Below are 14,633 nucleotides of genomic sequence, written 5' to 3'. Positions count from 1 at the left end.
TCCCTCCCTACCTACCCGCCTCCCTATCAACCTGCCCTCCCTACCTCCCTACCTGAAAGCCCTACCTCCTTAAATACCTCTCTCCCTCCCTCCCTACCTCCCTACCTGAAAGCCCTACCTCCTTAAATACCTCTCTCCCTCCCTCCCTCCCTCCCTACCTGCCTACCTCCCTACCTGGCTGGCTGCACCTCCACTAGTATTACATGTAATAAACCACCATGATGGAAGCACCTGCTCCACGCCGTTTTGCTCCCAGGTTGACAGCCAGGACGAGACGCCCCGCTCCGGCTCCCGCTCTCCGGTTCTCCGGCTCCGGCTCTCCGGTTCTCCAGTGCTCCGGCTCTCCGGCTCTCCGGCTCCGGTTCTCTGGCTCTCCGGCTCTCCGGCTCCGGCTCCAGCTCCGGCTCCAGCTCCAGCTCCAGCTCCAGCTCCAGCTCGGGCTCTCCGGTTCTCCGGTTCTCCGGTTCTCCGGTTCTCCGGTTCTCCTGTCACATCAGCCCGACAGCGCTGCTCTAATCATCCCGAGCACGAGATGATACCGGGAGTGGTGGTGGAGGGATTATCCAGGCGACCTGTTGTTGGAACACAACAGAGGAAGCCTCCAGATCCTCAGCCATCATGCTGGAGCGTCCAGCGCCGGTCGGCGGGGCTTCGTCAGCGGCTTCCCCCGCCGGGCGGTGCTGGTTCTGGGCTGTTAGAGAGACGCTGCTGCTGCTGGAGGAGAGGATGATGGAGATAGCCGAGTCCACGCAGCAGCGCGTAGCATCTGTGCAGCGCGATGTAGCCGACACACATTATTCACCAGGGTCAAGTAAGAGCCGGGACACACACACCACTTCCGCTAGTGCATTTCAAAATAAAACGGTGATGAATTTTTTTTTTATTTTTTATTTTTTTTAATTTTTTTAATTTGCACATACTGTATATAAAACTGCACAAAATCCAGTCAATGACAAAAAAACAAGAAATGTGTCAGGAGAGGTCAAGAAGCCTTACAGGCTTATTTATACAAAGGACCCCCCCCCACACACACACACACACACACACACACACACACACACACACACACACACACACACACACACACACACAACCCCAGGAGTAAAACAAACAATAACAAAAAAGGAAGAAATGTCTAAACTAACATAACTTTTAAAAATACAAGAAAAGTTAAACAACAAGAAGCACACAAAATGTGCAGAAAAACCTAACCAAACAGTGGAAAACAATCCAATAAAAACAATGAAATACACACAAAAAACAGTACAGAAGAAAATAAAATATATCTAAACACGTCAAAAAATAATTAGACATCATTAATTAAGTGTGATGATAATTTCCTTTCAAAATGTTCTACGGATAACGAGCTTTTTGGAAGTTTTTGTCAGTAAACATCCAACACAGGAATAAACCATAGACTTATATTCTCCACGTTCTCCCACTGTGCAGAAGTGAAGCCAAAACAAAGAGTATAGAAGCAATCAATATGCGTTCTTTGGCCAAAATATGCTGGGATTTTTTATTTTTTATTTATTTTATTATTTCAAAAATGTAACATAGTAACAGCAGAAAACATTAAAAACATTTACATACAGAAGAAGCATAAACATAAACAAAGAGCTGTGCCAAACATAGAAGGACAACAGAAATGAAACAAAACCAACCTAAAATTAAAAAAAAAAAAAAAAAACACACAATAAAAATAAATAAATAAATAGATAATAAAAAAAAAACACGCAAGAGTATGACATTAATTCCACTTAAAAACGTTAAAGATATTGCATACATTCATTGTTTTCATTGCTTTTTTGTTTTGTGAGGAAGAAATTGTTCATAAATACAAAGAAATTAGGCTTTTTTTTGGGTAAATTTACACTTTGTGAATGTGGAACTAGGAATACATTAATCTTCTTTTTAAGTGACACACTCTTATTTCGAAGACGGGTTGACGTTGTTTCCGGTGTGACTGTGTGTGGTGTGACCGGTTTGTGACCCAACAGAGCTGAGATCCCTTCTGGTGACAGGAGGATTTCACTGCTGTAGAAATCTCTTCATTCCTTTATTTATTTATTTGAGGAGCAGTAGGCGGGACAGAGAGCAGAGACAGGAAACCGCTGGCTTCCAGATGTTGAAGGATTTCACCCAAAAAAAATCTGCTGCCACGAGAGGCAGAAATCTCCCTTTTATCACAGATCAGAGACAGAAATCAACATGGAAACATGAACAATAACTGACCTGCTTTAATAGAGGTCCAACCAGGAACCTATAGTTAAATATATAAAGAACCAATCTAATAATTTTAGTACACCACTGTACAGTCGGTTATACAATACCAGTGGAACCCTACTAGTATATAAATTATCTAATGTATTTTACATATGCAATTATTATTATTTTACTTAAATTAAAACAATTTAAAGCAGATATCTTTTATAGACAGTAGAGTTAAAAAAAAATACACAATTGTTCACAATGTTGTTTCATTATTGTATTAGCCTACCCAACAGCGCCATCATAAATGTCCCACGATTAAAGTAAAACTGCCTTTACTGCTGAATAAATATTATTAGAAGCACATTATTATTATTATTATTATTATTATTATTATTATTATTATTATTGTTATTATTATTATTATTATTATTATTATTATTATTATTATTATTATAGTAGGTCCCTGGGCAAAATAAATTTGTTGGGCCCTGTTGATTCCCCCCTGTCACCTGTCACATTAAAGTTTCCATCAGTTAAAGGCTACAGGAAAACAACCAGTACTCCTGTGATGGAGTATATAGGGTTACTATACCTTATTGAGGGATATGCCACAGGTGAGCACATTATAAACTAAAATAAAGTCTTAAAACGGTTTTAGAGACACCCCCTTCTAAAAGACAGGGCCATTAAAATGCTGCTTACAAGTTTATGCATTGGAATCCGATAATATAATACATAATAATAACAAAAGTAAAATTCTGAATGCAGTATTTTTACTTGTAATGGGTTATTATTTACACTGTGGTATTACTACTTTTACTTATGAAAAGGATATGAATACTTCCTCTGACACTGTACATTTTTTTTAACTATTACGATTGTGATGATGATGATGATGATGATGATGATGATGATGATGATGATGATTATCATTATTATTATAATAATAATTATTATTATTATTATGTTGTTGTTTTTTAATTATTGTAATACACAATATTTATGTTTAATTATGAATTATTTATTAATACGAAATGATATTAAAATAACTAAGTATAAGTATGAGATGAAGTATAAGTAACATTTAAATAAACAGTGTGACTGTGTCATGTGATTTGTGATGTTGATGACGACACATTGTGGGCGTGTCTTCTGGCTGTAGTCCACTTCCTGTTTCTCTGCCTGGTTTCTCTGATCTGATCAGCTCTTCAGCTCTTCATCCTCCGACTGACGACAGAAACACACCATGTCACATCAAACGGGCATTAAAGGTAGATCAGTCTCTTTGCTTTACATCTTTCTGTCCTTCTCTATATATACATTCTGCTGATTGAGAGTGTTTAATAGTGTTAACTAGCTGCTACTCTTCATCTCAACGAGGAGCTAGCTACAGTTAGCTAGCCGCTCCCAGCTAGCTCTGTGAGCTGTGAGCTACCATGATGTGTGTGTGTGTGTGTGTGTGTGTGTGTGTGTGTGTGATCAGCAGTCACTTTCAGCACTATGACACATAATCTCTGAGTATCTAGCCTCAGTATGAGCCACAGAAATCACAGCTACTGCAGATTTGTTCCCCACAAACTCCATTTATATGCAATAGCTTCTGAGCATAAAGCTGACATCCTGTAATGTTAGTTTAGCCTTCTGCATGATGGGCAACGCCTTCATTTAAACAGCTGCTGGCCTGGTACATATGTGAATAACTGGCATTAACCTTCACTGTGGTATTATAAAGTGCTGTTAAATATGGCAGCAGATCTGCAGAAATGTTTACAGCCTGTTTTGAGGTAAAACAACCTGCAAATTATGATAGACAAGGATTATAAATGCCCCTATTTACTAACCCTACATGCCACCCTTTAACATTGTGTTTTATGTAAATTATCTTAAAATGTAATGTATGATCAGTTCTTATGTGTGTGTGTTTTTCTCCCCTGTCAAAATCAGTCTCTTTATTCTCTAGCAGAGTAAAGTTATCCTTCCCTCAGCTGTCAGACAGAACACTTACACACCAACAACTGACAATAACCTGATATTTTTCATTCATTCATTCATTCTCACTGTGCAATATCATTTTCCACTTGTGCAATTTTGTTTATTGTCTGTTTATTGTCAATACTGTATATACTGCTCCTATTTTTATACTTCCTTCTATTTAAATGGTTCATATGTTGTTACACTTTGTTTAGCTGTGTTAGCTGTGATGCATCTTGTTTTTTGCACTATCCCCTTTGCTGCTGTGTGATCAGCGGTGCCCTGTTGGGGCACTTTCAGGACTATGAGACATAATCCCTGAGTATTTAGCCTGAGTATGAGCCACAGAAATCACAGCTACTCCATATATGTTCCCCACAATAGTTCAAGTGTCATTTATTGTCATATCTTCTTCTAAAGCTTAAATCCTGTAACGTTAGTTTAGCCTTCTAAATGGGCGACGCCTTCATTTAAACACACTGCTGGCCTGGTAGAGCCGACCGGTGTTCATATAGATATGTGAATAGCACTGACATGAACCTTCACTGTGTTATTATAAAGATATACTTCAGTAGGGCGTGATGTGCTGTTATAAATACCAGCAGCACCGCTGAAATGTTGACATCCTGTTTCGAGGTAAAACAACCTGCAAATTATGTTTAAGTTAATGATAGACAGATGTTAAATGTCTCTACTTACTAACCCTACATGCCACCGTTCAACAGTGTGTTTTATGTAAATTATCTTAAAATTAAAGGTATAATCAGTTCTTATGTGTGTGTGTTTTCCTCCCCTGTCAAAATCAGTCAAGTTATTCTATAGCAGACTAAAGTTGTTATTTTTACATGTTTTGCTAATGCAGGGCTCATTCTAAGTCAAACTGCTTGCACATGCATGTCTATAGCTGACTAGACTATACAAGCAGAGAAAAATCAAAGTGAATCCCAGTGCTTGAAAGTACTAAACCCTGTGGAAAAAGTGTTGTATATGTTGCAATATAATGTGTTATGGTGTTTAACCATTTACCGCCCTATCTGTGTTATAAGGAACTGTTCCTTCCTACGTGATTTATCAAAAGAAAATAATCAATTAAATAAATAGCAATCATATTGCAATCATACTTGTATTTGTAGTTGTTCCCCAGCGTTGGCAGGGTTGTTAGAAAGGAAAACCGCAGAGTCATTGTGACTAAAACTGTTAATACACTGGTTTGAATGGGAATTACAGACCTGTTTTATTGTGCCTGGGTTTGGTGTCAAAGGTGGTCAGCCTTCAGTCACATCTGTACTACTGAAGTGTTGCTGAGCGAAACCCAACAACCTTCTGGTTACTCTAACAAATTCTATAAAATATAGTATTTTGCTGTATTTTTCAATGTTGCCCAGTTATATGTTTTTTCTGCTTGACTCAGTGTGAAAATGTAAGGGATGATTTAAATATATTTGTTAAAAAAGCTCAATGAGATGATAATTATGTGGTCTTTGTATTGTGTCTAACATCTGGTTGGTTTTCACAGGTTAGTAAGATAAAAACTTTGAGGTGGAAACTTGCAATCCAGAGCTCAAAACAGCCATGTTAGCAAGAGTGTGCTGTTGTCAAGCAAGTGTCTGTTTAAAGCAGCAGGAGACTGACTCCCTTCTCTGTCTTTCCTCAGCGGGTAACGATGTGAAAGATGTCTTTGCCACTGCCAGAAGCGGAGACCAATATCGAGTCTTAAAGGTCGTCATTGATGGCGGTAAGCAGCAGTGTGCCCGAGTCCTAGACTAGTGTTTGTTTACAGCTTCGTCTGCCAAGAAAACTCTTAACTCGTACTTCTTCCCAAGCTGACGTTAGAATGTCAACATGACTAACAAATCCATGCACTGCTGATTTTTCTGTTGCACACATCTGCTTTCCAGAGCAGCTGACTATGGGCACCACCGGGAGAGCATCCAAGAAGTGGGACCAGGAGTATGATTCCTTAGTGCTGCCCCTCCTCGAGGACGACGTGCCCTGCTATATTCTGTACCGGCTGGACTCCACTAACAACCAGGGCTACGAGTGGGTCCTCCTTGCCTGGTCACCAGACAGCTCTATTGTAAGAAAACCAAGCCCAGACCGGCTTTAATGAATAGCTTTTTGAGTATGCGATGGGCGGGGTTGCCACATCAAGGCTGCAGTTCTTTGTATGCTTGTTGGAAAACTGGATAAATGTGGACAGCAGTGCAGTCATTATTCCCTAACAGACCTCTTGAAATCTAAACACGGGTAGATTATGGTGCTTTCTAAATAACATGGTGCTTATTCTAAACCTCCCATCTCTGACTTAAAATGCACCCTCTTTTAGGTGATGTAGGCTTATCTTGCTTTGTTGTTTCCTTCTCATGCAAATGTGTGTTTTGCATTTGCATTTACATTTGTTCTTGACCCATACAGTGTCACTCTAAGTCGTTGTGTTCCATTACAACTTGATGAACCACTTGTAGGAGGACGGAGTCACTGTGATTCAAAAATAGCCATGACAAATAGACATACAAATGTTGTTTCTGTAGCAGTGGAAAGAGGAATGTTGCAAGGATAGGCCAATGCCAAAATAAAGTGCCATGCAGGATATTTGTGGCCCTCTAACTGCATGGTGGACTTGAGCTCAGATTCACTTTCTGACTGCCATAACTGAGCTTAACATTCCTGCCCTCTCGCTCAAAGCGTAGTGCTTCAGGTTGAGGCTTGCCTGGAAGTTGCAAAAATCCTTTCGCAACCAGCGCATACTGCTGCCTCGAGTCAACCCAAGTCAACTTTATTTATATAGCCTTAAAATGAAAAATCACTTTCAGAGGGCCGTTATAGTTAACCTGTGGAGTTACTGCTATGGAGCAAGGTCTTTATGAGTGGATCCCTTTTTGGTCTGTTCTTCGATCTACAGGTGGCGTTAACACTATGAAACGTAGAAATGCATCAGCAAAGGCAGGGAGGAAGAAGATTGCTAGCATGTAAACATGGATGTAAACGAGGCAGGTTGCAAAATCATTAAAAAGAAATCGGCTTGCAAATGTCTTGTGAGGGAGGAAATGCATTCATAATATTAGAACTCAACGATGCACTCAGTGCGTTTTGGTGAGTGACACTAAATTTAAACCGAAACTTAGTTTACATGAAAACCTTCTCAAGAATATAGTCAATCATCCAACACAATCGCAGTTATGTTCATAACATGAATGCCTCTTTTGCCATCCCATATTGTTCTTTATTGTCTCTATAAGAAACAGTATAACTCACTCATAACAGAGCAAGAAGGAAAAGATAACTAAAGCTTAGAAGCTTCCAGATTCACACCCATCTTTATAATCAACTGTGTAACATAATGACTGAAATAATATTCTGAATAATAAAATGTCTTCATATTCTCAACAGGTGCGAAATAAAATGTTATATGCTGCTACCAGAGCCACACTGAAGAAAGAGTTTGGAGGCGGGCACATCAAGGATGAGATTTTCGGAACCACAAAGGTTTGTTTAACAACTGTAAAACCTCTTATATGACCTCCAGTTTCAACCACAAACTTTCAGAAGCCTAACCTAAAACAAGTTAAGCTTCCGTCTTGTACATTTATGGCAACTGACATGAGAAATGATGTATCAGTGAGTCAGTTTACATTGCTGTATGATGTGTGATTGTGCTGTTTATTCCCCCCCCAGGATGAAGTGACTCTCAGCGGATACAGGAAATATCTAACCTTGCAGGCTGCTCCCCTGCCCCTCACTGCTGCAGAGGAGGAGCTGAGACAGATTAAACTAAATGAGGTACAAACACACAAACACAGACGAGACATTTTCATTTCATGTCTTGGTCATCGTTTCTATTTGAGATCATCTCCGAGGAAATGATGCACTTCACCGTGCCTTTGTGTGCATCCTGCAAGTTGTATGGCTTCAGTCTGCTCTGATGTGGGGGTGGATTAGGTTTGTTCTCGGTTTCAGTTCTGAAAAGGGACGACAGTACGTCATCCTTACACTTCTAGGCTTCTGTGGGGAGAAAAATAGCTTACCTCGGCTCACAGCATTATTCTTCTCCCTAATCACATCTCCTGTGTGTGTGTGTGTGTGTGTGTGTGTGTGTGTGTGTGTGTGTGTGTGTGTGTGTGTGTGTGAGAGATGTAAATCCCACCAGAGACGGTGTGGAGTATCAATGATGGCACTCCTTCCAAAACAGCACAAGGTCAGCAGCAGTGCAAGTGTGCATATGCTTGCCCGGCAGTATCAACACAGTGCAAAGATGCTGATGCATTAGAACAGGAGGATGTTGGCAGAGATGAATCTATTAGCTCTTGGACAGCACACACCCATAAGAGTTCTTATTTACAGTCATAAACCTGATTCAGCTTGAGCAACAGACAGAGTGGTTAAAGAAGAGCTCTTTATGGGTGTTATATTATTATTAATTGTTATTATACAAATGATTATTTCCATGTTAGGAGAGTTACATGCAAATGTGAATGCTCTGTATTTTTGAGTACTTGGTAGTGATTTTGCATGGAGCACAGGTGAGCTGTATCATTGTGCTTTGCTCTTTGTTGTTTGCAGTGAAAAGATAAAGGCTGTAATGTGATATCCATGACGCTAGCTGTGTTTACACTGCTGATGTGAAGGGCTTCAGGGCAGCCAGATGGACTCCACCTGACAGAAAGTAAAAGAAAACAGCAGCTGAAGTTTCACTATTCAGACTATAAATTAACCCTGAGTGAACTGTTCTTGTTTTCTGAGAGACTACCTGTTCTAATTGCTGCTCTCCCAGCCTGCTACACAAACAGGAACTGTCTTTCTTACCATATATGGGCGTGTTTGAGCAAAGTAAGGTCAATTAAAAACCAGCAGAGCAAAATGGGAAGTGAGGTTTGTGCTCGTCCTACTTGACCAGCTGTTGAAGGAAGATAATATAGCATTAATCTGGACCGCCCTGGATGAGAAAGAGGCTTTGAAATATTTATCATTGCTGTGCCTCGGAGACCGCCTGACTTTTACTAAGCAGATGGATAAAAGAGCCGCAATCCTTTTTGGTATGCGAGGTAGCTACATCGGAGGCTCAATCATGTTTGCACGGCATTTCATTTTGTGGAAACAGGGATCTAAAAATAGATGCAATCCATCAGTGTAATCCCCCTCCAGCATTTCCACTTTTCTGTGGGATTTCGTGGAGGCGCCTTGTCACTGCTGATACAAGCACCTCATGTAATCATCATCATCATCATCATCATCATGCTCCAGCGTTCAAGCTGCTTGTTGCACACATCGTTTCACTTTCTGATGACTAAAATGAAGAATATTTATTCTATTTCACTCATCCACAAGTCATTATTCTGAGTGAGAACTCAGCATGATGACATAATATCACCAGCATGTCAACATAATGTGGTCATGTGGCTTCTGGATGTGTGTGCGTGTGTGTGTAGAATAGAATATAATTCCTTTATTGTCGTTGCACAAAGAACAATGATATTAACATGGAGATCTATTTGGGGGGGTTGCAGTTGCCATTATTATTATTTTTGTTTGTTTGTTTTTATTTTTATTTTTTGGGGGGGTATTATTATCATTATTAGTAATAATTTTATTATTTTTATTTATTTATTATTATTTTAAATATTAGTTTTCATTTTTTAAATTATTGTATTGTTTTGAATTATGTATGTATTTTTTTAATAATTTCTGATACATATCTTCAAATCCTAAGAAAAATTATCACAAAAAAGTAGCACTCCTGACGGTGCATACAGTACATATATATATATTATCCTAAATATATATATATATATATATATATATATACAGTAAAAAAATTATAAATAGAAAATGTGTCTTTGCTGTGACCTATAAAAACAGTAAGATATTGCACATTTGTTGAGTTGTATTGGCAAACCCCATGCTTACTGTTTATCACAAGTTATCGATTCAGTAATTCATTTGGGTGTTGGAGGCTGTTTCTGCATAAATATACCTGTTAATAAAGAACTGACTTTTTTATATGTATTTGTATTTGAAGGCAAATGAAATATTTGCACTGGTCAGTCTTATTAATGACCTCACTGATGTCTCTATTATGGGGGTAATAGAAAACTAAAGTGCCTTGTGTTTTGTTTTGTGATGTGTTTGTGATGTTTGTGTGTGTGTTTGTGGTGTGTGTGTGTGTGTTTGTGATGTGTGTGTGTTTGTGATGTTTGTATGTGTGTTTGTGGTGTGTTTGTGGTGTGTTCAGGTGCAGACGGACATCAGCGTGGACACCAAGCAGCAGACTCTGCAGGGAGTGGCCTTCCCCATTCACTCAGACGCTGTTGCAGCACTTGAACGTTTTAGGGACAAACAACTGAATTACGTACAACTGGTGAGTCCTTAAGAGCAGATCATTCGTGAGCTGGTGACCTTTGCTGGATCAATAATTTGATTAAGCAAATCAATTCTCTGTCTTTCTTTCTATATTGTTTGGAGGGATGTGGGAGATGTTTTTGGTCGGGAGTTGTTTACAGACCGAAACAATGACTTGACCAAAAAGCCTTTTGTTCCTCTCATTGAAATTCAGAGGGTTTGTGTCACAAGATCAGATCAGGGCAAAGTACAAAAGGATAATTGTGGTGCTGTTGCTGCTTTGTCTCAGTTCCCTTTTTATCTGTTATCCTAGAAGCTTTTCAAGACAGCGGCATGTTTCGTTCTATTTATCCGGTGAAAGTTTACACCAGCAACTGTTGAGTAAATGTTTCACTCAGACACCTGAGAGCGGAGGGGAGATTTTTTCTTTATTCACTGTCCCAACCCAGATTTTCCTAATTGGTCTGGAAGTCAAAGCAGGAACTTCCTGGTCACAACCGCAAGCCTCCAACCTCGAGAGAAACGCTGCGTACCAAATCACATTCTCTTTTTTACTTTTAGTACATACATCAGGCCGGCACATATGGGTACTTAAAAAGGAAAAGGGAGCGCAGCCTCAGAGATGATGTGATGCTGGTCTGGTCTATAGCTTGGAGCCATAAAGCCATGTTGGTCTGGTCTATAGCTTGGAGCCATAAAGCCCCTTTATTAAATCTTTGTTAGGACACGGCAGGGGAACAAATCAGAGATCAGCGTTTTTGGATATATTGTTGGTGCAACCAGCTACACAGCCACTCTTCAGCAGAGCTTTATTACTATTACCGGTTTGTTTAAAGTAGAAGTTTGAAGACATGTTTCAACTTCTTCTCTTTACGCTGTTAAAGTCTACGAGGGACATGGGATTGGTTTACCCTAAAAGGTCTGATGTATTGTTGCCGTTCTGATGTATTGGAACAGCACAGTAACTTTTGATTTCCTCTGTCAACAGGAAGTAGACGCTGAACAGGAGCTGATTCGGTTGTGCAGCACTGAGCCAACAGAGTTGAAAGACCTGCCGATGAGAATCCCTAAAGAATCTGCACGTTACCACTTCTTCCTCTACAAACATTCCCACGAAGGCGACTACTTAGAGTCCACAGGTGAATAGATTCTCACAGTTGACACACATCCTGTTATTTCTGTACAGCTCCGTTCTTTTATGTTGCTCTGAATGCTACTTTCTGTCCGCTCCTCTCATTGTCCTTTTTATTCTTTTCCTTTTGCAGTCTTCATTTATTCTATGCCCGGGTACAGTTGTAGCATCCGAGAGAGGATGCTGTATTCCAGCTCCAAAAATTCCTTGGTCGACATGGTGGAGAACAAACTCCAGCTCGAGATTGAGAAAAAGGTGAGAAACTATCTACCGTGATAAAAGACTGCGATCAGCAGTATGCAAATCTTGATCATCTTTGTCACAAACTTTAAGCCCTTGAAAACTTGCTTTTAAATCTATATTTTGTATTTCTACAAAAAATAAATAACATCATTGGGTATCATTTATTAAGAGTTTAACACTTAATAACTCTGTCAGGATTATGTGGGTGCGGTTTGATCTAGAGCTGCAACGATTAGTCGAACTATTTTGATGATCGATCGTCATTTTTCAAGCAAAAATTCACTGATTCCAGCTTCTCAAATACTTTTCTTTGTTATATATGACAGCAAACTGAACTATTTGAACTATTTGAATTGAAGTTTTTATAGACATAGATTAGATTTGATTGAAGTGTGACCGTCACATGTTGTCATTCACATTCTGCTTAATTCTTTATTTATGCGCAAAACTACATGACATCACTTTTTTCCAAATGAACAGTGTTCACTTCAAACCAGTGAGAAAAGCACAGCCGACACAAGACAGAAATCTCTAATGTAAAATAACTAGGGCTGTAAGTTAACGTGGTAATAACATGGTAATAACGTGGTAATAACACGTCAACGCAAATTCGTTTTAACGCCACTAATTTCTTTAACGCATTGATGCAATTTGATCTTTTGGAGAATCTGTTTTAAAGCTAGAGTGAAGATACTGGCATCATATGAAACTACAAAAACCTGATGAATTCATCGGTACCAACCATGTCATACTAACTTATCGTGAAGGAGGTTAAACACTCCAAACTTACACTACATTTTGGCGAGGAAAAACTGTCATGGCCATTTTCAGAGGGGTCCCTTGACCTCTGACCTCCAGATCAGTGAATGTAAATGGGTTCTATGTGTACCCATGAGTCTCCCCTTTACAGACATGCCCACTTTATGATAATCACATGCAGTTTGGGGTCAAGTCATAGTCAAGTCAGCACACTGACACACTGACAGCTGTTGTTGCCTGTTGGGCTGCAGTTTGCCATGTTATGATTGAAGCATATTGTTTTATGCTAAATGCAGTACCTGTGAGGGTTTCTGGATCAATATCTGTCATTGTTTTGTGTTGTTAATTGATTTACAATAATAAATATATACTTTCATATTCACAAAGCAATCATATTTGTCCACTCCCATGTTGATAAGAGTATTAAATACTTGATAAATCTCCCTTTAAGGTTCATTTTGAACGGATAAAAAATGTGCGATTAATCGCGATGAACTATTTTAATCGATTGACAGTAAAAACCTTTACAACATTTTGAAGCTGCTTGATCTTCAGAGTCTTTAAAGGAAAGTAAATTCATGAGGTGATGTGTGTAGTATGGGTCATACAGAGTTTAAAATGATATTTGTAACAGATCAAAAGGTAGAAACCGTATTTCTCTCAGCGTGAGTTTAAGTTGATTCTGAGAGTCCATCCGCTCATATTTTTTTAATCTGTTTCCCAGTTGGAGATTGACGATGGGGCTGAGTTGACCAGTGATTTCATGTACGATGAGGTGCATCCCAAGCAGCATGCACACAAGCAGGCCTTCGCCAAGCCCAAAGGCCCCGGAAAGAGGGGCGGCCGCCGCATCACCCGACCACCCGCAGAGGCAGAGGAGGAAGATTAAACAGACCTCAGCACCCGACCACCTCCACCTCCACCCCTGGCACGTTCCACAGTGGAACATTCCTGCGATGGGGGGGAATCATATTTGCCACGCTTGTTTAAAAGAATAAGACGACAACTTCAAATCCCCACAAAGTTCCCCAGAGACCCAACTATGCACGCCAAGGACAACTGAGCAATGACACACTTCAGAATTTCCATTTGTAGCTTGCCAAATGGAAGCATATTTATGTATGTTAGTACAGTCACAATTCATTCACGATTCAAAGAGTCCCAAACAAAGTCAAGCTTGAGGTTTTTACATTGTTGCCAGTTCTGAGACTTTAAAAAAAAATGTTAGTGTGACGAATGTGAACCTGCGCCAATATGATAAAACCCCCACTTTTTGAGTTCACATGCTCGAATTCTTAACTTGCATTCCTTAAGTCTGTGTCAATTAATGTTTTTTTTCCGTGTCTAATGTGTTGAATTTGTGTCCTACTGTTTGCACAATGTGGTGCTCCAAAGCAGAAAAGATTGAATTATTCCCACTTGTGTCTATTGATTCATTTTAACAGTGCATTTTATATTGGAAAAATTGACTTCTTTTTTGATATAACTGTGGTTTACATGAAAAATCATCTGCTGAGAAACTTATTTTTCTATGCAAGTGCTGTAAATGTACATAATTGTAGCTGTGTGATGCTCTATGATAAAGAGTCTGGTCTGTTCTGGTGATTGTCTGTGTCAGTGAGGATCACAGTGGAAACAACAGGGGCTTCCAGAAATATGACATCAATACTTCTCCCATTTCACTGAAGAGGAAGCTGCTCACACTTTGCTGGTTCCCCCTTCAAACGGGCACCAAGCAACCTGGATAGGAAAGGGAATACTACAAGTACCTTGATTAAAAAACAAATGTTGCCACATCCACTGGTCTAGCGATTAATATTAGGCAAACTACTTAGCTCACCTCATGTTCGAAAGGAATATCCTTTCCTTTATATTCATACAGTGTCATTCTAATAGAAAAAAATCATCATGTTTGGTCTTATTTGTTTTCTTACAAATCTTTCTTTTAAAAGACGAAAAATAAAATATTTAAATCACA

General features: G+C 39.4%; 2 protein-coding genes across 2 annotated transcripts in view; one reads left to right on the top strand and one right to left on the bottom strand.

Moving 5' to 3' along the window:
* The window catches only part of tmem117 (transmembrane protein 117), a 56,781-nt gene extending 56,421 nt beyond the window's left edge, over positions 1 to 360 (bottom strand). The window contains exon 1 of the mRNA XM_037767722.1: positions 232 to 360. The gene's annotated coding sequence lies outside the window, so the exon portion shown is untranslated. The remainder of the gene's footprint in view (positions 1 to 231) is intronic.
* Positions 361 to 3,327: 2,967 nt separating this feature from the next.
* Positions 3,328 to 14,523, top strand: twf1a (twinfilin actin-binding protein 1a). Its single transcript, XM_037767546.1, has 9 exons — positions 3,328 to 3,485; positions 5,840 to 5,920; positions 6,084 to 6,262; positions 7,576 to 7,671; positions 7,861 to 7,965; positions 10,415 to 10,540; positions 11,510 to 11,660; positions 11,787 to 11,908; positions 13,380 to 14,523. Exons 1-9 carry the CDS (start codon positions 3,461 to 3,463, stop codon positions 13,542 to 13,544), a joined length of 1,050 nt encoding a protein of 349 aa, XP_037623474.1. The 5' UTR covers positions 3,328 to 3,460; the 3' UTR covers positions 13,545 to 14,523.
* The last annotated feature ends 110 nt before the right edge of the window (positions 14,524 to 14,633 follow it).

The sequence above is a fragment of the Sebastes umbrosus genome, chromosome 4 (genome assembly GCF_015220745.1).
Source record: "Sebastes umbrosus isolate fSebUmb1 chromosome 4, fSebUmb1.pri, whole genome shotgun sequence".
NCBI lineage: Eukaryota > Metazoa > Chordata > Actinopteri > Perciformes > Sebastidae > Sebastes > Sebastes umbrosus.
The sequence above is the reverse complement of the archived record's forward strand: the minus strand, read 5'-3'. Positions and strand labels throughout refer to the sequence as shown.

Excerpts from the sequence above, each read along its gene's own strand:
- twf1a (XM_037767546.1), top strand. The coding sequence starts at position 3,461 with ATGTCACATCAAACGGGCATTAAAG. Across the intron at positions 7,966-10,414 it reads GACAGATTAAACTAAATGAG|GTGCAGACGGACATCAGCGT; the intron begins GTACAAACACAC and ends TGGTGTGTTCAG. Across the intron at positions 11,909-13,379 it reads AGCTCGAGATTGAGAAAAAG|TTGGAGATTGACGATGGGGC; the intron begins GTGAGAAACTAT and ends TCTGTTTCCCAG.